The sequence below is a fragment of the Ammospiza caudacuta genome, chromosome 5 (genome assembly GCF_027887145.1).
Source record: "Ammospiza caudacuta isolate bAmmCau1 chromosome 5, bAmmCau1.pri, whole genome shotgun sequence".
Lineage (NCBI taxonomy): Eukaryota > Metazoa > Chordata > Aves > Passeriformes > Passerellidae > Ammospiza > Ammospiza caudacuta.
This window is the reverse complement of record NC_080597.1, coordinates 27,799,899-27,819,303: the sequence shown is the minus strand read 5'-3', so window position 1 is coordinate 27,819,303 and position 19,405 is coordinate 27,799,899. Positions and strand designations below refer to the sequence as shown.

The window sequence follows — 19,405 nt, the reverse complement described above, 5'->3', positions numbered from 1 at the left end:
CAGTTTTAATTAAACCCGTCTCTCTATCAAGGATGTGACATCTTTGTTTAACCTCTGCTTTTGAGCTGAGAAGCCAGTTGGAGCACATAAACTGGTACTGGATAGACAAGAATTCCCTTCTGGCTCCAGAGCCTTCCCAACCCAGGCTCAGCATTTGCCCTTCCTGCTCATGTTCTCCCCAAAACTGGGGCTTAGCATCAAGCAGAACATAGTGAAGGGGCCCAGGGCTTGCAGCCACTTGTCATGCTAAATGCACCTTCTCCCCAAGATCTTCCCTGTCCTCTCTGTCCTGTTTCATTTAGGCTTCACCTCACTGTGCAGCAGTCAGTCTTGATCTGATCTGCCCCATTTGCAATCTGGGACCAGGAGGAACAGGATCAGGGGTGAGCAACAGCCCAGCTGCTTCTAGGCAAGAACAGGCAGTGTCCAGCTGTGCCACGTCATTGCTCCTGACTGCTGTTCCCTTCTCCCTCCAACATTTTGGGCTGTGGAGTGAGCCTTCACCTGAAGAAATGATGAGACCATGTGGGCTGGCCACCAGCCATGGCACAATGTGCAGAGGGTGGCTGCAGAACTCACTGTTCCCAGGAAGGCACACTGGACATGTTTCTGAAAGAGATCCACTGTAGAGGAGTGGCAGCCACCACAAAAGGAGAGAGGTGGAAAAATCAGAAACAGGGAGAGAGGCAAGGGAGGCTCAAAGTGCAGAAAGCAACAACAAGCACTTGAATGGAAAAAGAAAACTAATTCCCAGCACTGTTGGCCTTTCTCTTCAGTTAGCCTCCACACAGAAAAAGGGATGTCCTTGGAGCTGAGCTCTAGCGAGGTGAACAACAGCTTCAGTGAGCGTAAGAAATACCATGTCAGCTGGGAATTAAGAGTGGGCAGGACAAAGCAAAAAGGAAAGATTTACGCAAACAGAAGTAGGGAACAGAAAAAGAGAAATAAGGGGGAGATTATGGCTCTGCTCATGCACATCACAGCTCTGCAAGCTGCCTGATGTCAGCCAGCCCCACTGTACAATGCCTACAGCACTGGCTGAGGCCAAAACTCCTTTACTTTTGACACAACTTCCAGCACCATGCATGGGGACAAGTGAGGACACCAGAGGATTTTGTAGCCCACACAGGGCTCAGGACACCTGTAAGTGCCATGACTACCTGTAATTGTTTCCCAGCTTAAGTGTGGAAGTCTGGCTGTCCCACAATGTCACAGCTTTCCCCTTTCTCCTAAGCTTCCCAATTTTCACCTTCTCTTAAGAAATTACAGGTGCAGACCTGCCTCACATTAAGGGTTACATATTCAGGATCCACACAGCACTAATAAAACACCATACATAATTAAAGAAAAGGACAGCTGTTGCAGTCACTTAAAGTTTACTGTGAATATTGAGCTGGGATGATGGCAGGTCTCAGACATGACTACAAAATCATGGAGGAGGTGTTTGAGGAGTTCTGGGGGACTTGAACTCGGACTTAGTGGGTCTGAATGTGTGAGCTGATCTCTAACTGCTAACATAAAACCATCTCAGCGGGGATAAGGCGTGGGCATGATGATCCTAGAATCCTAGAGGAAAGCAAAACCACTGTGATGTGGTCATAAAATGTGATGCAAATAGCGACTTCTTTCTTGCCTCTCTAGCCCCTTTCTAGGGCTTCTTCTTGGTCTTGTCCAGCAGTTTCTCTTAGAGGGGTCACATCTAGGGAATGGCCAGCTGTTGCCAAAATTTCCTCCTCCAGTAGCTCCTTCTGAACAGAGACCATGGCATCTTGTACCTGCTGAGTCCATGCTCTGGCATGACTGGCACCTTCATGGTCCCTCTTCCTGGTGCTCCCTTCTGGGGCTTGGGTAACCTCAGTGTTGCGTCCATAGAAATCTCCTGTCCTGTTGGCAAAACCTCCTTCCACATTGACCATATGGACTTTCCTTCCAACTCTCTTCTTCTTCTTTTTCCTGATCTTGTTCTGGAAGAAGAGGCAGGTGAAGGCCTGCTTGAAACGTTTGCGGAAATGCTTGGAGATGAGGGCGTAGACAATGGGGTTGAGGCAGGAGTTGGTGTAGGAGAGGCAGTGGGAAGCCAGGCGGAAAGCGTAAGTGGCCCGGTTGAAGGGAAAGTGGCCAAACCAGAAGCAGAGGATGACCAGGTGGTGGGGCAGCCAGCAGAGGCAGAACAGGATGGCCACTGTGACAATCATCTTGGTGACCTTACGCTTGGCTTTCCGAGACTCTGAGATTCTTTCTATGGGGTCTACAGAAGTCCACAAGAACTTGATGGTCCTAGAGTATGCCAGGCTCACCACAGTCACAGGCAGCAGGTACCCAAACACAAATGTGAGGATGTCCAGAACCTTTCTGCGCTGGTCCTCCCAGATGGGGACACAGATGGGCACACCATGGTAATGGATTATCTGGTAGTAACTGAGGTAAGGCCCTGCGAAGAGCATTGACAGTGACCAGATCACCACAATGGCTACTCCTGCATTTCGGGATGTGCGGAGATCCCGGGACTTCAGGGGATAGCGAATGGCTAAGTACCTGGCAAGGAGGGGAAGGAGAAGGAGAGACAAAGCACAACATGGGTGAGATGAGGTATTCCTCCTGCCCTGTGGAGCTGCCATCTGCATACCCCTTCCCATGCAGCCACCCACCTCTTCCCTCCCAAACCTTTTGGGAGGATTACAGTGAATTCACAAAACTATCAGGGTCATTCCAGCCCTGTGCCTGGGATCTCTATCACCCACTCTGCTGTGCCAGCTCAGGAAGGGCAAGCAGTGTATCTTTTGAACCAGGTAAGAGAAGGATAGGAGCAGGACAGGACTCTCCTGTTCCTTCTGAGTTGTGTTGCTGCCCTGGGGTTTTGCTGTTCTTGCTTATGCATGGTGGACTCTCCTCCTTCCCAAGCGAGCACGGGGTAATTAGGCTGAGAGCTTGGCTTGTTAGAGGGGGAGGGCATGGGGAGCTGGGGAGACTGGCTCTGCTGGCCCTACCTCTGGGGAGACCCAACCTGCTTCTTACAGGACACCCAACAGGGTAAGTAGTGGCCTTTCTCCCACCCTTAGCTCAAGAGTGGCAAACACAGTGTCCCTGAGCTGCATAACTCAAAGGGAAGGGGACACTTACCTGTCAACAGAGACAGCAGCCAGGGTAAAGCTGCTGGCATACATGGTGAGGTAGATCAGGAAATGCACAGCCTTGCAGGCAAAGGCCCCAAAGAGCCACCCATCCAGGGTGTAAATGGTGGCCTGGAAAGGGACACAGCAGATGATGAAGCACAGGTCGGCCACAGCCAGGTTGAGGATGAAGAGGTTGGTGGTGGAGTACTTGACTTGGCCATTCCACAGCAGCACTGCCAGCACCAGCCCATTTCCCACCGTACCCATAAGGAAGATGAGGGAGAAAATGATGGGCACAATAATCCCTGCTGCTCGTAGCTCTGGGCTGTCAGAAGAGATGTTCAATCCCCCTGGCATCTTCCTGTCAGACTGCAGGGACCTGCATTGGGACAAAGGGATAATAGGCCACAAGGTGCCTGACCCCAGCCTTTGATACTCCCATTTCTCCCAGAGATGCCAGTCCCAACCAGCTGGTTAAATGTGCCACCAAGACCCTCGTGACATCACTGGCAAGAATGCTGTTGTGGTCAGTCAGCCCACATCTGCCTGGCTTGAGCAGAGCTGAAGCCTCTTTTTCCTGCCCAGATTCACATTGCCATCAGAACATCTCTGCTCCCAGCACCCGAAGGAGCCCTCCTGCCCTGCCACCTGGCCTCACCCACCTTCCTCCTACATTTCCAAATCTGCTAAACCCCTAGGGATTGCTTGCTTTGGCAAGTCTAAACCCTGGCTAGTGCTCAACAGGGTCTGGCCACAGGGCCAGGGGGTAGGAGGCTCCCATGGGCTCTAAGTGGTGCCAGCACACTCAGCCCAGGGCTGTGCCACCTCCTGCAGCAGGGAATTGATGCCTGGATCACACCCCACAGCAGCTGCACCCCAACACATTCCCACCCCAAGGGAACTCCTTAAGCTGGGACCCCTCCACCCTGGAGCTGGCTGCTCCTTTCTCCCTGTGCAGTAGCTACACTCCACAGAGGAAAGGCAACTAAATGCACCTTTTCCTGATGCTGAGAAGTGATCAAGGGCTGGATGGTAGCAGGTAGGTGAGGATGGGGAGGAGACCCTGGAGCTGCCTGAAATACAACATGATGAGCCTGTTATTATCACAGCTCAAGGTGTTGTGATTTGCTGCAAAACTTCCTCCAGCCCTGAATAACACTGTGCTCAGGCAGGGAACACCAACAGCCTATCTCTGAATAAGCCTTCTCCTTGTTATGCTATCATTAGAACAAATTGTCCTTCTGTGAGCAAAAACAGAGAAGGAAAGACACTGTTATCTAGCTACTGTTGACAAGCAATTAACTCGGTTTTGGGTCATGCAAGCTCCTTCGCTCCATGCTCCCCCATCCCTCAGCTCACGCCACTTCTGCTTCCCAGCTTCTTTGTGTACCACACCAAGAGAGTGTCCCTGCCTCTCTCTGTCTTTGGTCCCCTCTGTCCCACTTATAGCCACCCTCCCGCTTATCCATCTGGCCCCATGGGGGATGGATCTCCTCACTGAGGCAGAGGAGCCCAGTCTCCTCTGGGCATGCAAAATGCACCAGGGTGTCTCTGCTCAGGAAGCCTGAGGCCACCTTTCAGCTTTGGAAGCCGGTACTCACCTTTTTGAGGAAGGGCCTGCAGCTTAGGGAGAGACGTCCAGCGCAGCCCACGCAGCGGCAGCGGGAGGACGCAGACCACGGAGGAGTTTATCTGGGCAGCCCGGTTATCCCACTCACTCCTCCCGGTGCTCCGCTGCCTCCCCCTGCCCACCACCAGCTCTGATCTCTCTTCTTCTGGAGCTCCTCTCCTCTCTCTCTGACTCCCCCTTTTCCCTCCCTCTGCTCTTGCTGCTGATCCATAGTTCTCTGTTGGTTTTTTTTCCCTCTCCCTGAGGTTGGGTTTGGAGTTAACTCCTCTCTGCCCAGCTTTCCTGCAGGCTCAGCTGCTCCCAGCTCCTCCTGCTGAGAAGGGGGTGGCAGAAAGAAATCTCACCACTCTCTAGTGGAAAAGGGAGGATGGAGGGGGAAAGGGTCCCTTGGACCTCAGCAGCCACCTCTCAATGCTGGGTGTTCAGGATGTGTTTTTCAACACCTCCAGGGAATGTAAATATCCCACAACTGTGAGCCTCACCCCTGCCCTGTCACTCAATATAGGGTCATAAACCCTCTGGAGGATGAGCAATTAATTGCTCTCACTAGATTTTATTAATTCATTGTTAGTAGCACTGAGCAGATTGAGCCTCTCCCACAATGTCTGACCTAGGGAAGGAGGAGAAAGCTGGTTTTGGATTCCATCCAGTCCAGTCTCCACTCCATCAGTGGTACAGTATGGGAGGGAGGACAAAATCTCCAGGATGACCACCTCCAGAGGTCCAGCTTCATCACAGCTGCCTGGAGACACATGGGGGCTGGCTGAGGTGCCAGGAGAGGACAGTGACCCACGCAGTCCTACTGCCAGGTCCATCCTGGTGACAGGACCTGCACCCTGAGGACTTCCAACTGCACTGCGTACAGCTTGGTGAGTCTTGCTGAGAAAGGATCAAAGGCCACCAGCTTCCCTTCATTGGGAATGTTGTGGGTACCTCTTCCAATGACGGTGCAGGATGTGGAGGAGGCACTGGCCCCTTTCCCCTCACAGCAGCCCAAATTATCCCCACTGGCTCAGTGGCAGGAGGGACCATGTGGCTTCTCCCCCCGACCTGCCCCTCTGGTGGGAAGGAGCAAGGTGTCCCCGCCAGCTCCCTATCAGCCTGTAACCAGGGAAAAGGGGAAGGCCATGCCTCGGGACGCGGTGATAACCCAGGGGATGCGGCAGAGTGCAAGCCTGCAGCCGGGCACAGCCTGTCACAGCGCTGCTCGCCATGGAGGGAGCACACCGCAGCTGCCTCCTCCTCCTCCTCTGCCTGCTCCCACCGCCGGGCGCCCCAGGCCCACCGCCGCCTCTGGAGGAGCCTCGGGAGCCGCCGCCGCCGTCCAGCCCCGCGGACCCCGCCGCGCACCTGCTGCGCGGGCAGGCCTCGGCGCCGGTGCGGCCCTACAGCCTGTCGCTGTCCCCCGAGGATTACCGCTACGCCCCCAGGCCCCGGCACCTGCGCCCCGGGCGGCTGCGCCGGCTCCTGGGCTCGGCCTTCGACCCCTTCTGGATGGCGACCGAGCAGCCCCGCGGTCGCAACGGGAGCATCCTCGAGGAGAACCTGGAGTCCATGAGCAGGGACCTGGCCGAGAGCGCCGTGCGGTATCGCCGCAAGCTGTGGCGAGAAGCGGAGGAGCTGGAGCTGCCCGCGCTGCTGCCCCCCGGCCCAGCGCTGCCCCCCGAGCTGGCGGGGGCCCTGGCCCGCGGCCTGCGGCAGTGGCTGGTGGAACGGGCCGCCTGCCGCCTCACCTCCGCCTGGGTGGACCTGGGCCCCGTGTTCTGGCCCCGCTGGGTGCGGCACACCACGTGCGAGAGCGGCCCGGCCGGCTGCTCCTGGCCCCCCGGCATGGCCTGCCGGCCCGCACAGCTCACCCGCATCAAGCTGCTGGCCTGGCACTGCTGGAGCCCGCGGCCCCCCGCGGCCCCCAGCTGCACCTGGCGGCACATCCCCTACCCCGTGGTGGCCGCCTGCAAGTGCTCCTGCCGCTGAGGGGGCCGCGGAGGTACCTCCCGGGGCCTGCTCCTGCAGGCCTGAAAAGGCAAACATCTGCCTGGACCCGCCCTCGGAGCTGGGGGGAATCCCCCAAACAGAAATAAACCTCCAGGAAGGAAGCGGGGATGCTGTGGTCGTTGCTGTGTCTCACCAAAACCCCTGGGTGGGGGTGCGGCTGCTTCGCCCCTCACCCACCAGTGCCGTGAGGCATTAGCACCAGCGGAGGCCCTTGTGCAGCTTTTATCTCCAGCAAAGGACGAGGGATAGAGAAATTATGGCACCGAACGGCAGGTTCAGACCCCATTTGCACCACCCCAGCTGGCTCAGTCCAAGCTGAGGCTCCGCTGCCTGCCTGGATGGGGCTGCAGGCAGGGAGCCAGGGCCAGGGAATTCCAGCAGAAGGTACAGGTTGGTCACTGCTGGGGTGGAAACAGCAATGTGGAGAGGGGCTGGAGGGAGTCATGGGGCTGTGGGGTATTTTGGGACTGCAACAAGGCAGCCTAGTGAGAGTAGAAGTGGGAGGTGGGACATGATCCAGGGCTGGAAGCATTTCTGGGGCTAGGTGTGTATGAAAATGGGATGGGATAGGATAGTCCCCTACTTTGAGGTAAAATGGGTGAAATATGTGGATCTCCCACCTATCCCACAGTGCAGAGGGTGACAGCTCCAGACTGAGGACTGCCTGAGCAGCATACAGGATATGGGGTAGGTCAGGGAGCCCAGGGTGGGTCCTGCATCCTCAAAAAGTGACACCTGCCTCTACATTCCACTCAGCAAAACAATCCTCTGCTTTCTGAGCTAAAAGCTGTAGATCAGACCTAGGCTGGAAGGCCTTGAAGCAATAAAGAGCAGGAGGATATGCCTCAATTCAACATTAACATGATGCCTCCAAGTCAATGAGTATGGCATTATTCATTACCAGAGTGCCATCATCTGACCCTCCTGCCTTCCTGGGATTCCAGCACTACACAGTCTGTTCCCCAGACAGCTCCCCAGCCTACTGCTGAGCTTGGCCTTGAGGCAGGCAGAGAGCAGGGAGCTGGCTGCTGAGGCACCCAGGAGATACAGAGGGGAGAGGGAGGTCAGTGCCTCTGGCAAGAAAAGGAGCAGAAGGGCGAGCCCACACATGCATGCAAAAACAATGAGCATCACAGGAGGGAGGCTGCTCCTGCTGCTCCAGCCTGCAGATGAGCAGAGACACATCTGTAGGGCTGCTCTGCCAATGAGGAGGACTTGAAAGCTGGAGCAGGGTTAAACTGCTTGGGTTGTCTGCCCTGAGTGGAGCAGAGGCATCAGCAGGGATGCCTGCAGAGGGCCAGGGGAGAGAGGGAGAACAGGGCTGGGGAGCAGCAGGAGAGAAATGTGAGGGAGGGCGGTTCAGGCGTGCAATGGAGCTGTGCAGGTAGGGGGAGCAAGGGGTGCACATGCATTGGGCTCAAACCAGCAGTGATTCATTTTAGGGTCTCAAACCTCCTTGAGCCCATCTGGCTGAACTTTCATCTCTTCCAGGTTGCATGAGAGGCCTGAAAGCAATCTCCCTGCCTTCCCCATGCCAAAATACTGCCTGTTGAAAAGGGTTTGCAGCACTGTGAGGGCCTGGTGCCACAGAAAGGGAACTCCATACCATAGTTTATCAGCAGGCTGAGCTCAGGGCCTGGGGGATGGAAAATTAAACAAAATCAGCACACAGTCACACTACCAGCTGTTCTAAAAGGGTTTGGTTGTACTCCTGTTGAACCCACAAGACACACTTCTCCCCTGTCCTTTGCATCCTTGTAAAGCCCTACAATCCTGGATTAACACCTGTATTCTTCTGCAGTCGCTCTGGCTCAGGTCAGACATTATTGCCCTGTGGTTTGCTCCCTGACAACCCAGTGACACATAAGGACTTGAGAGCAGATCTTTGCTGATACAACCCAGTGCTCCAGCACTCAGGCACAGCACACTCCTTTTCAGCTAGAATCTGTCCCTGGCTGCAGCTACTCATTCCGCACATGGGCAGCTGGCAGGACACAGTTTCTGATCTGGAACAAAACCGATGCAAACAAAGTAATCCTAAGAGATGCCCAGGTGCCACTTGTGTCTTTTTGAATAGCTGAAATACTACAGCACAGCTTGGAGGAACAATTCCAGAGATTGCTGCCTCGAGGAAAATTAAAGCTTTCTGTCACCTGCTGTGCCCCTGGCCTTAGTCAGATGAAGATCCTCTCCCCATGCTGCTGTGGCCTCTGCCACCTCAGCTTGCCCACTGCCTGATGGCCTCTCTGGGGCAAGAATGTCTTTTCCAGGACAGGTTTGGGACCACTGAAGCAACTGGCAAAGCCTTGTAGGTGGGGACCAAGCAAGCCTCATATTTAACACCTAAGAGTGAGAAGGAGAGAAAGGAGCACTGGAGCTTTGGTGGGCCCATGTCCTCTTCCCCTAACCAGCTGTTGGTTGCACAGGTTGCAAAGGGCTTGGGAAACACCCCTGCCTGCCTCAGTGGGGAACTGCAGCAGTCAGATCTGCCACGGTGATGCTGCTGGACCCACAGGACAGCACAGAAGAAGCAGGCAACATCAGCAATGCTGTTATTTCCATCAGCAGGAGACAGCAGGAACTGCAGCGCTTCAGCATCAGGACTGAGGCTTCAGGGAAGGCATAGCAGAGAGTCTGGTCACAGAGTGAGACGATGGGGATGGGGTGCAGCTCCTGGAGGAGGAAATACGAGGCAGACAAATATCTGCTGCACTGCAGGACACCTTTAATGACACTTTCACGTGCTGGTTGCCAGTGCTACTGCCAGCACACTGCAATAGCAGCTGGCTGACTCATGGTGCAGGCTGTGATGCCTTCTTGAAGAACGGTCCTGCTTTTGGCAGTGTGCTGCTCCGGCCTTTTTCCCCATCAGAGGCACTTGGTTGTGGGCAGGGATGGTGCTGAAGAGGTGTTTCCTGGTTCTAGCCCCTCAGGGCAGCGCTCCGTGCTTCCGTCCCACCTGGGTGAAGGCCTCCACGCAGCGGTCGATGTCCTCGTCGCTGTGCACGGCCGAGATCTGCACCCGGATGCGCGCCTTGCCCTTGGGCACCACGGGGTAGCTGAAGCCAATCACGTAAATGCCTGGGGAGGAAGCGCAGGCAGAGTCAGAGCTGGCTGGGATGGAGGCAGGCTGAGGTGCACGGGGTGACAGAAAGGCTCCCCTCCCAATGACCACTGCCAGCCGTCAAGGCTTTCAAGTGCCATCTGCTCCCAAGCACGGAAATGAGGTTAAGGGCCAGCAATGGGGATGAAGTCCAGCATAGAGCATTAATGTAAATCCCCTCCCTAACAGAGAAAGAAAGTGCAGCCAGCAACATCTGGGGGAGACCATGAGGACGTATGCAGCTGGAAGGCAGAGGAGTACTGGATTTCATGCAGGAACATTCTCTGAAGGAGGGCACCACCACCAACAGCCCCTTTCCTCAGGGAATGTGTCTGCATACTGAGCTCCCTCCCCAGATCACCTCTGTTGAGCATGTCCTCTGCCATCACTGAGGCCAGCCGAGCATCCCCCAGCATGACTGGACAGATGGGGTGGTCTTTCCCTGAGATGGTGAAGCCAGCCGCCGTCATCTTACTTCTGAACCTGGCGAAGGGAACAACAGGATGAGTAAAATCCTCAACAACCCTGTCCTTGGAGACCCCTGCCTTTCTTTCCCCTGGGAGCCCTGCCCACTGAGAACTGGGTAAGGTTTGCTCCACTCTTCATCTTCTGTGCAGGGAAGAGATCTCTCCTCTTGGAGTGACCTCCTACCGTGTTCTGCTCAGCAAAATGGGACTGCAGAGCCTTGAGTGGACAATGTGCCCCAGCTCACACAGCATCCAGATGTGACACATCTACCTGACACAGACAGGCACATCCTGCAGCTTTCCCTGTGCCCTGATTTGCCAACTGTCTTCACAGTTATCACTGGGAAAGGAGGGGTGAATAAATCACAGACAGCTCATGCCTAACAAAGCTGCCCCTGCTCCCACCCCCACATGGCCCCCTCACCGTTGGGTTTTGGCAGCCATAGACTGTGCAATGGCATTGCTCTCCATGAGCAGGTCCAGGGCCTTGGATGCACAGCCCACCACGGCAGGGGGCAGGCTGTTGGAGAAGAGGTATGGGCGGGAACGCTGGCGGAGCAGATCGATGAGGGGTTTGGGACCTGTTGTGTACCCACCTGCAGACAGAGGAGAGAGAAATGGACAAGGCACCCCAGGGTGACCTGTTTAGAGTGAGGCTTCTTGATAAAGCCAACCTGGCATCTATAGCAGGAATTTAGGTACAAAACAGGTGTAAACATCACAGCTGATGCTTTTGACCAAGAGCTTCCACCTTGACACCAAAGGCAAATGCATGCAAAAGATGAAAGTGTAAGGGACACATGGCAGGATCTCCCTTAATCCTGCAGCAACATCACAAACCAAGCTGTATGCCACCAGTGGAAAAGGATAACATGCATTTTTTACTCTATCACTAGGCAGAGGAAGGAAATGTAAGACTGATGCTGTAGAGCTCTTTAGGGCATGCAGGATGCTGGATAGGAAAATGCCCTCACCTGCAGCTCCTCCAAGAGCTTTTCCCAGGGTAGAATTGATGATGGTGACTTTGTCCATCACTCCCAGGAGCTCATCAGTACCCCTGTAGGAAAAGAAACATCACATTATCAGCTGTGCCAGCACGCACCAGGGAAGCTGCCGGATACCTCAAGGAAAACAAAGCACTGCCAGCCAGGTCTCTGGCATCCCTCCTTCTAGACAAGGAAGAACAGCCCCTTGAATAGTTCAACCCAAGTGTTGACCTTCCTCTCCTGCAGAAAGCCTAAGCTGGGACCTCATCAAGTAAGAGCATGGGTTCTTCATCCCTTAGAGATGGGAAAGTGCTCAAACTTCCCACACAGAAGTTTAATAATCCAAGCAAAGCACTTGCCAGGAGAGGTGGTGCCCAGATGAGATGGTCACACCATCTGTTACACACTGAGAAGCAGCTGTCACTTGGGAGTGGATCACTGCTGAAGGATCTCCTTTCAGTCCAAAGGTGAGGTGCAAAGCCTTCAAGGAGTCCCCACACAAAAACATGCTGGCCATCAGCACCTTGGTCCTTGCTTCCGAACTAGTCAGGGTAGGAGGAAGAACCAGGGCAGTCACTCACCGCCCGTTGGGTCCCAGGAACCCCGTGGCGTGGCATTCATCGATGAAGACCAGGGCATCGTACTTGTGGGCCAGCTGGCAGATCTCCCTCAGCGGCGCGATGTCACCGTCCATGGAGAAGGCTCCGTCAGTGGCCACCAGCCGCAGCCGATGCTTCTGTTGGAGGGAAAAAGGCATCCCCAGGAGTGAAGATGTCACCCTGAGGAGAGGGGCTGGCAAAGGGACATGCTCACACTCCTGTTCGGAGAGGATGTGCCTAACTGAGATGGAGGGGACTGGCATCACAACCAGCTGCTTTGCCATCTTGCCCATCCATGCCTGTTGGCAAAAAAAATGCCTATGGCATGGGAAAGGGCAGAACTCACCCCCAGGACTGGCTGCTGCACAGGCAGCACAGCTAAACAAGTGCCCTGGTGCTGGGGTGAGAGCAGAACTCCATACCTGAGCTTCCTTCAGCTTGGCCTCCAGGTCCTGCATGTCCATGTGCTTGTAGCGGTACTTGTTGGCCTTGCACAGGCGGATCCCATCGATGATGGAAGCATGGTTCAGCTCATCTGACAGCACTGCATCCTCTGGGGTCAGCAGGGCCTGGCCGTGCCAAACAGAAAGGATCATCCTTTGCTCTGGATGCCACCTCACTGACATCTCCCAGCTTCCCTCAGTACAGAGAACAAGGCTGTGATTGATTCCAGTGGCCACGTCTCTCCTGACACTGCTAGACTTTGTATTTCCTTCCTAGTCACCTTATCCATATTTCTTTATGCCAGGCTCTTGCTTGTGGCTTCTGAGCTCAAAATCTCCCTCCCCCTTTCCTAACATGTGAGATCACCCCTGCCCCTCACCTACACTTTCAGGGGGAGTACAGATCTCAGCAGAAATGGGAGCCCTCCCCAAGAGCAGAAGCAGGCTGGAGCCAGCAGAGATGAGGGTGGTTAAATGCCTCTGCATGGCTTCCCTGGTGCAAGGGCCCCAAGGCAGGCTCCTCACCACCAGCCACTGCCATCCTTTCTGGTGCACAGAGCTCACAGCAGAGCCTCTGGAGGCATGGCAGCCACATTGCTGTCACCTCCCTCCTCCATGCACAACACAAGGGAAGCCTCATGAACCTCAAAGATACCAGCATTGGCATCAAAGCAGCTGGCATAGAGAATGGCATCTTCCCGCTGGTGGAAACGTGCAATCTTCTCCTCCAGGTCCTTGTGTATGCTCTAAAGAGAAGAGAGGAGCAGGAGTCAACACTGGGCTAGCACGAGTCCTTGCTTGCCCACTGCTGTTAAATGCTGACTTGAAAGGGGAGGACACAGACAGGTTTTATCCAGAAAAGGTGTGTGTGCGTGGGAGAAGATAATTGTGTTCAGCAAATGCAGCCCTAAAGTATAATTATGGGTTTGGACGCCAAAGCTCAGCAGGGAGACTCCAAGCTCCCCATGCACAAGGGAGAAGCTCTGCTTGTTCTTTGCACTTAACCACGCAGCACTCAAAAAAGGCTCCAGCAGGGATAAACTGGGCTGATGGAGCCACTTCAAATCAGGTTCATTGTAATTTTGACCCGAAAGAGAGAGAAAAAGACATTTATTTTCTGAATTCAGAGGGATGTTCAGTTTCTTTGCTCTCAGGTGTTGTAATGGTTTAAATTGGCGTATTTCCAGATGCTTGGCTAGTGGGGATTTTTGGCAGGCTCCTTTTCTCACGGGGCCACGTGTAAGTTAGCGCGGCGCACGCATGCCGAGAGGGGAGTCTACGTGGACACCCTGCGAAAGGCCCGCGGGGCAGGGGAAGGGATGCTGCCCGCTACCTGGGTACCGCAGATAAAGCGGACGGAGCTGAGCCCGGCGCCGAACTTCTCCAGGGCTTCCACAGCGGCACGGATCACCTCGGGATGGCTGGAAAGCCCCAGGTAGTTATTGGCGCAGAAATTGATGATCCCTGCGGGAGCAGAAGAGAAAGCAAGGGCATGGCACCGAGGGAAAGGACCGGGAGCCTCCTCCTCCCCTCCGCGCCCCCCGCACGCACCGGCGCCGCCGCCCGCCAGGCGGAGGTGGGGACCCTGCCGGGAGGCGATGACGCGCTCGCTCTTCCAGGTGCCGGCGCCGCGGATCTCCTCCAGCTCGCTCTCCAGCCGCCGCCGCAGCTGCGCCGCCGCCGCTCCCGACGCGGCCCGGGGGGCCCCGGCCCCGGCCCCGCGCAGCGCCCGCACCGCCACCGTCCGCCACATCCCGGCGCTCCGCCCCGCACGCCCGGGGGCGGGCCCCGCGCCCCACCGCCGCTAATTACCCACGGGTTAATTACTGACCAATGGCCATTGGCCGCCGGGGCACCGCCCCCCGTGGGCGGGGCGAGCGCCGGCCGTGCTGCAGCGGCTCGGAGCGCTTGGGCGCCTTCTCTAGGAGGCGTTCGGCGTCTTCTTTGGAGGAGAGGATCTGTCCCAAGGGGTTTAGGCACCGCAGAGCCAGATATGTGAAGCCCGGAGTCTGAGGGATTTTGGGAGAACGCCATCCGTGAGATTTAGGAACTGTAATGGGGTCGCTTACTAGGGTCTGAGGGATTTCATACCAACAGGGCATCACGGACCTCAAGGATCAACAAGCCCAGGAGCATTAGGTGCCTCTGCCTAGGGATTTGGGGTCCTCAGCACAGCTGACTTGGATCCTTGCAGATAGGTGATTAATGGGTGCCTACCACTGGGGGTAATGAGCCATGGGTCTGTGGTATGTGGGCGTATCCAATTGAGGCGACCAACAATCCATTGGACAGAGAGGTTTAGGATTTACCAGGTGAAAATTAGAATACCTAGACCCAAGAGATTTGAGCACCTCTGGCCAAAAGTGTTTGTAAACTATAGGCTCAGTGGCTTTAGACACAAAGGGCCATAGAATGATCGAATGGTTTGGGTTCGAAGGCACCTTAAAAATCATGTAGTTCCAAGCTTGTGCCATGGGATGGGACACCTTCACTACACCAAGGTGGTCAGAGCCCTATCAAAACTCAGCCTGAGTACTTTTAGGGATAGGGCATCCACAACTTCTCTGTTCTGTCTGGATTAGGTATGTCCTTCCTCTACTACAGCTGACTGGGGAGTTCTGTGGCCAGACCACTCATTCCAGGGGACTAAGGTACCAGGCTCTTGAAAAGTGTTCAGGGTCTTCAGTCTAGGTGTTCTGGTAGCCTTTGATCCAAGGGTCTTAGGAGCAAGAGCCCACAGGGATTAGGTGCATCCAGGCCAACGATTTCAGTATCCTGAAGTATTGAATTTGGAATTGTTAATGGCTAAAGGACTCAGGCACCATTTGCCCAAGTGATTTAGGAAGAACAGGCTGAAGGATTTGGGAGCCATCAGGAGAGGGTGAAGACCCTGGGCATATGACAGTTAGGCACAGCAAGTCCAAGGGCCCTGGGCACCCAGAGCCCCAGGGATTTCGGAGCTCCTGGCCCAGGTGGTTTGGGATCCTGATGGTCGAGAAGTTTATCTGTCTCTAGCCAAGAGGGATTAGGCAGCCCCTGCCTGAGACTTGCTGAGCAGTGAGGCCAGCCCACAGGCTCTCTGCCAGCCCTGGCTGTCAGGATCACCAGCCCAGCCCAGGGAGGGGCTCTGGCAGGGGACAGGCAGGCCCTGGAGTCGTTCCAGCCCCCACTGGGCACAAAGCCAGAGCCCTCGGGTCACAGCAGGGCTGAGCCCAGCAGCTCTGCCTCACCCTGCCCTGGCTGCCCACCACATCCCAACTGCAGAGCTGTCCACTGCCTCAGGGTGCTCCTCCATGGGGAGCAAAGATGCTTATGGCTGTGTTTGTCCTTGCTCCCCACGGTGATCCCACTTCCCACTTAATGGACACCTTCAACTCCTGGAAAGCCAATGTGGACAGACTCTGGCCCCACTCCATCTTCTCTGTCCCATCCCTGCCCCAAAAGTCCCTGCCACCACCCAGCTGTGCTGAGCAGCTCCACAGGCTGGCAGGCAGCCCGGTTATCTCCAGTGCCAGCTTGACCTCACACCCAGCAGCCCAACATTCCTCACCTCATCCCCATGGTGGGGATCTGCAGCACTGGATGAGGGAACAGAGACCCCTTTTCCTCCTCTGGGGAAGGCCAGGGCTTTCGCAGCCATTTTTTCTGGCTTCCACACCCATGTCTTTGCCCAGCCCCAACAAACTCATAACCCCCCAGGAGCTGCAGCAGGACCAGGGATTGAAATCCTGCACAACCCCAACAGGCACACAGAGTCACCATCACTCCCAACGCACAACAAGCACTCCAGCATTAATAAAACCAACAGACACCAGACACACAAGAAATTTTTGAGATAGCAGAATAAAAACCCAGACCAGTAACACTTTAAAATTGTTTTTTTTCATTCATCAACTGCCTTGTTTCAGCTATTTCAATTCATGAATAGAGCAATTCTTTATAAAATGCAGGAGAAAGGCAACAGCTATTTACAGAACCAATGGGGAGAGTACCGAAACGCCTCTAGACTTCTCACTTCTTCTTGGGCGACTTGCGGGCACTGGACTTGGCTCTGGACTTCGACCGCCTTGCCTTCTTGGGCTTGGACGTCTTCAGGGACTTGGCCTTAACAGTCTTTGGCTTCTTGGCTTTCTTTGGGCTCCTTGACTTCTTCCTGGCCTTCCTGGCGGCAGACTTGGGCTTCTTGGCCGGGGACCTGGCTTTCCTGGACCTAGCTGGCTTGTGGGGCGAAGTGGATCTCCTGGCTGTCTTCTTCCTCTTCTTGGAAGGAGACCTCTTCCTGGACGGAGACCTCTTCCTGGACGGAGACCTCTTCCTGGATGGAGACCTCTTCCGCTTGGCTAGGCGGAAAGAGCCGGAGGCACCAACTCCTTTGGTCTGCTTGAGGACTCCGGTGGCCAGCAGGCGCCGAATGGCCAGCCTGATCTGGACGTCGGCGTTCTGGCCCACCTTGTAGTTGCTCTTCACGTACTTCTGGATGGACTGCCGGGACGCGCCGCCGCGGCTCTTGTCGGCCCGGATGGCTGCCTTGATCATGTCCGAGTACGCAGGGTGGGCTGCTGGCCGCCGGGCTGAGCGAGCCCGCTTGGGCTTGGTGGCCGGAGCCGGTGGCAGTGGGATCGGGCTGTCGCTCATGGCGAGTGCTTCGTCCCGCGATGCCCCGCTACGCCCGCACGGCCTGGGACCCCCGCCCCGGGGCGGGGAGAGGCTGGAAGGGAGCGGTGGGTGCGCGAAGCCGCAGCAGAGCCGGTGCCGCTCTGCCCCCGTCGGTGCCCCCTCCGGTGCCTCTGCGGCCGCGCCCGCCGCGGGCTCCCTTTAAAGCCGCGGTGCGGACCGCGGGGAGGACTGCCCCGCGCGCGCCGCCCGTGTCCCCGCGTGTCCCCTGCCACGCCCTGACCCGAGCCACCGCAGGGACAGTGCGGGGACACGGTGCAGTAAACAACAGTATTTGGGGGAATACATGGTGGGGACCAGGAGGGACAACGGTGGGATTAGCGGGAGACAGATATGAGCGAGGACTTGTAAGGGACATTTAGTGGGGCACTCAGGTACAAGGTGCATTTGGAAGAACATCGTGTAGGGACATAGAAGCACACTGGGGGGACATTGGGGACACTGGTATGTCAGGGATATTCAGAGCAACATCAAGAGATGCAGAGGGACACAGGGCAGACACAGGGACATTTACGGGCAACACAAGGGATGTGCTGGAAAAATATCAGGGGACAAGGAAATACACTATGGAACATATTAAGGGAGCAAGAAGGGACACTAGAGAAGACGCTGGGCACGGCACCAAGGAGAAAACGGGGAGCACTGGGCACAAGTCAGCTCAGCAGCAATACCCCATGGCCAAGTGCCACTACTCCCTCTTCTGCCCCTTTGCTCTCCACTCCATGCTTTAGAAACACCAGCTCAGCCCTTGCATGTGGATGGTGAGGGGTCACAAATAACAGGCTGTCTCCTTGTTTTGGAAGACACACACAACTCCTAGTGTGGGGACAGAGCAGGGACATAGTGGCAATCAGCCAGACATCCTTTCCCCGCTGGGTGAGCGGTCGGCTGTTCCTGGGAGATTAAATATAGCCACTATCTTCATCTTGCCTGTAGGATTTAGATGATGTTTTCCCCTTATTTTTTAAAAACACGCGGGTGCAGCCACCTGGTGCCCACCAACATGCCATGCTGGGCTCAGAGTTGAGCCAAACCTCCCAGTGCTTCAGTTTAGCATTAAAATACACAGTGAGCACCTCTCAACAGCCTCTGAGTGCCCTGGGTGTCCAGGTCCATGAAAACCACCAGCCAGGGACACACAGAAGTGTGCATCAATAAAACATCAATGTATATATATATATATAAATACAAATATAAATGCAGAAATTCAAATAATAGAAATAGTAGAAATTGAGATAATAGAAATAGAACAATAGAATCATAGGATTGTTTGCGTTGGAAGGGACCTTAAAGATCATCCAGTTCCAATTTCCCTGCCATGGGCAAGGACACCTTCCACTAGACCAAGTTGCCCAGAGCCCCATCAAACCTGGCCTTAAACACTTCCAGGCGTCCACAACTTCCATGAGCAACCTGTTGCAGTGCCTCATCACACTCACAGTAAAGAATTTCTTCCTATATCTAATCTAAACTTGCCCTCTTTCAGTTTAGAGCCATTCTCCCTTGTCCCATCACTACATTTAAACAGAAATAGGAATCTTTGATGTGAAGACCTGGCCTGGCAGAAGACACTCAGGCCCCTGATGCTTTCCCACAGATGGAAGGACCAAGTGCATCTCCTTGAGCCTTCCTCCCTGATGGAGTTTCTTCACAGGCTCTATTCCATGTGGGGAGTGGGAAAGGTTCTCAGCACCTGCAAACTTTTTGATTTAATTAGGAGCAAACTGCTCCTAATTGTGGAGAGGAATAACCACCCTCCTGCCTCCCTTGGGGTTTGTTTTTGTTTAGGATGCAATAAATAAATGGCTTTCCATCCCATATGGAGTGCAGGAGCTCTGGTGGCCTCTGTGCAACACTTTGACCGTCCGAGGGACCTCTCATTTTTCCTATCTGGGAATGAGCCGTGGGCGCTGGCTGCTGCACGTAGGCAAACCCAGGCACGCAGATAAGGCACATCTGGTTCTATTTGCATCCAAGTTTGCAACTGTTGCGCGTGGCTCGCCCGCGCCAGGCTCTGAGGGGACACCAGGAGGCTTAGGGGGGGTTAGGAACTGGCCCCAGGGTTGGCACAGCACCACGGGCTGCCTGCAGAGCCTCCAGCCCTAAAAGACAGGCAGCAATTATCAATCCAGTGCAGGGATGGGGAGGGACAGGGCAGATGCTTTACCTAACTTTGGCACCTTAGGGGTCTAATCTCACTGGCTCACCTGGGCAGCTCCTGCTGCTGATCCGGGCTGCTTGTCCTCCTCCGGCGGGTGCCGCTGCTGGCAAACAAACATGCTCTCCCCTGTGCAGGGACCTTCTGGCTCTTTCATACTCTCTAGATCCCTATTTTCAGTCAGTCAAACTAAGGGGAAGATCCCGTGCCCCCAGGCAACTCACTGGAGGGCAGGCA

General features: G+C 55.3%; 4 protein-coding genes across 4 annotated transcripts; 1 reads left to right on the top strand and 3 right to left on the bottom strand.

Moving 5' to 3' along the window:
• Window positions 1-1,414: 1,414 nt before the first annotated feature.
• Window positions 1,415-4,928, bottom strand: GALR3 (galanin receptor 3). The gene is made up of 3 exons (XM_058805804.1): window positions 4,715-4,928; window positions 3,121-3,492; window positions 1,415-2,535 (listed from the first exon to the last, which is right to left on the bottom strand). The coding sequence occupies exons 2-3, from the start codon at window positions 3,468-3,470 to the stop codon at window positions 1,638-1,640; spliced, it is 1,248 nt and encodes a 415-aa protein (XP_058661787.1). The 5' UTR covers window positions 3,471-3,492; window positions 4,715-4,928; the 3' UTR covers window positions 1,415-1,637.
• A 988-nt stretch (window positions 4,929-5,916) lies between these two features.
• LOC131558341 (noggin-like) lies at window positions 5,917-6,717 on the top strand. The gene has a single exon (XM_058805991.1). It carries the CDS (start codon window positions 5,956-5,958, stop codon window positions 6,715-6,717), a length of 762 nt encoding a protein of 253 aa, XP_058661974.1. The 5' UTR covers window positions 5,917-5,955.
• A 2,729-nt stretch (window positions 6,718-9,446) lies between these two features.
• GCAT (glycine C-acetyltransferase) lies at window positions 9,447-14,097 on the bottom strand. Its single transcript, XM_058804906.1, has 9 exons — window positions 13,888-14,097; window positions 13,670-13,800; window positions 12,981-13,082; window positions 12,316-12,462; window positions 11,876-12,030; window positions 11,283-11,365; window positions 10,733-10,904; window positions 10,203-10,324; window positions 9,447-9,819 (listed from the first exon to the last, which is right to left on the bottom strand). The coding sequence occupies exons 1-9, from the start codon at window positions 14,087-14,089 to the stop codon at window positions 9,668-9,670; spliced, it is 1,266 nt and encodes a 421-aa protein (XP_058660889.1). The 5' UTR covers window positions 14,090-14,097; the 3' UTR covers window positions 9,447-9,667.
• A 2,099-nt stretch (window positions 14,098-16,196) lies between these two features.
• Window positions 16,197-17,135, bottom strand: LOC131557579 (histone H5). Its single transcript, XM_058804907.1, has one exon. The coding sequence runs from the start codon at window positions 16,969-16,971 to the stop codon at window positions 16,348-16,350; it is 624 nt and encodes a 207-aa protein (XP_058660890.1). The 5' UTR covers window positions 16,972-17,135; the 3' UTR covers window positions 16,197-16,347.
• Between the last annotated feature and the right edge of the window lie 2,270 nt (window positions 17,136-19,405).

Coding starts and splice junctions, on each gene's coding strand:
- LOC131558341 (XM_058805991.1), top strand. CDS start 5,956: ATGGAGGGAGCACACCGCAGCTGCCTCCTCCTCCTCCTCTGCCTGCTC.
- GALR3 (XM_058805804.1), bottom strand. CDS start 3,470: ATGCCAGGGGGATTGAACATCTCTTCTGACAGCCCAGAGCTACGAGCA. Junction 2,536..3,120: donor GCTGCTGTCTCTGTTGACAG/GTAAGTGTCCCC, acceptor CCTCCTTGCCAG/GTACTTAGCCATTCGCTATC.
- GCAT (XM_058804906.1), bottom strand. CDS start 14,089: ATGTGGCGGACGGTGGCGGTGCGGGCGCTGCGCGGGGCCGGGGCCGGG. Junction 11,366..11,875: donor TTCCTGGGACCCAACGGGCG/GTGAGTGACTGC, acceptor CTTTTCCTACAG/GGGTACTGATGAGCTCCTGG. Junction 9,820..10,202: donor AGAGGACATGCTCAACAGAG/GTGATCTGGGGA, acceptor CTTCCTCCCCAG/GCATTTACGTGATTGGCTTC.
- LOC131557579 (XM_058804907.1), bottom strand. CDS start 16,971: ATGAGCGACAGCCCGATCCCACTGCCACCGGCTCCGGCCACCAAGCCC.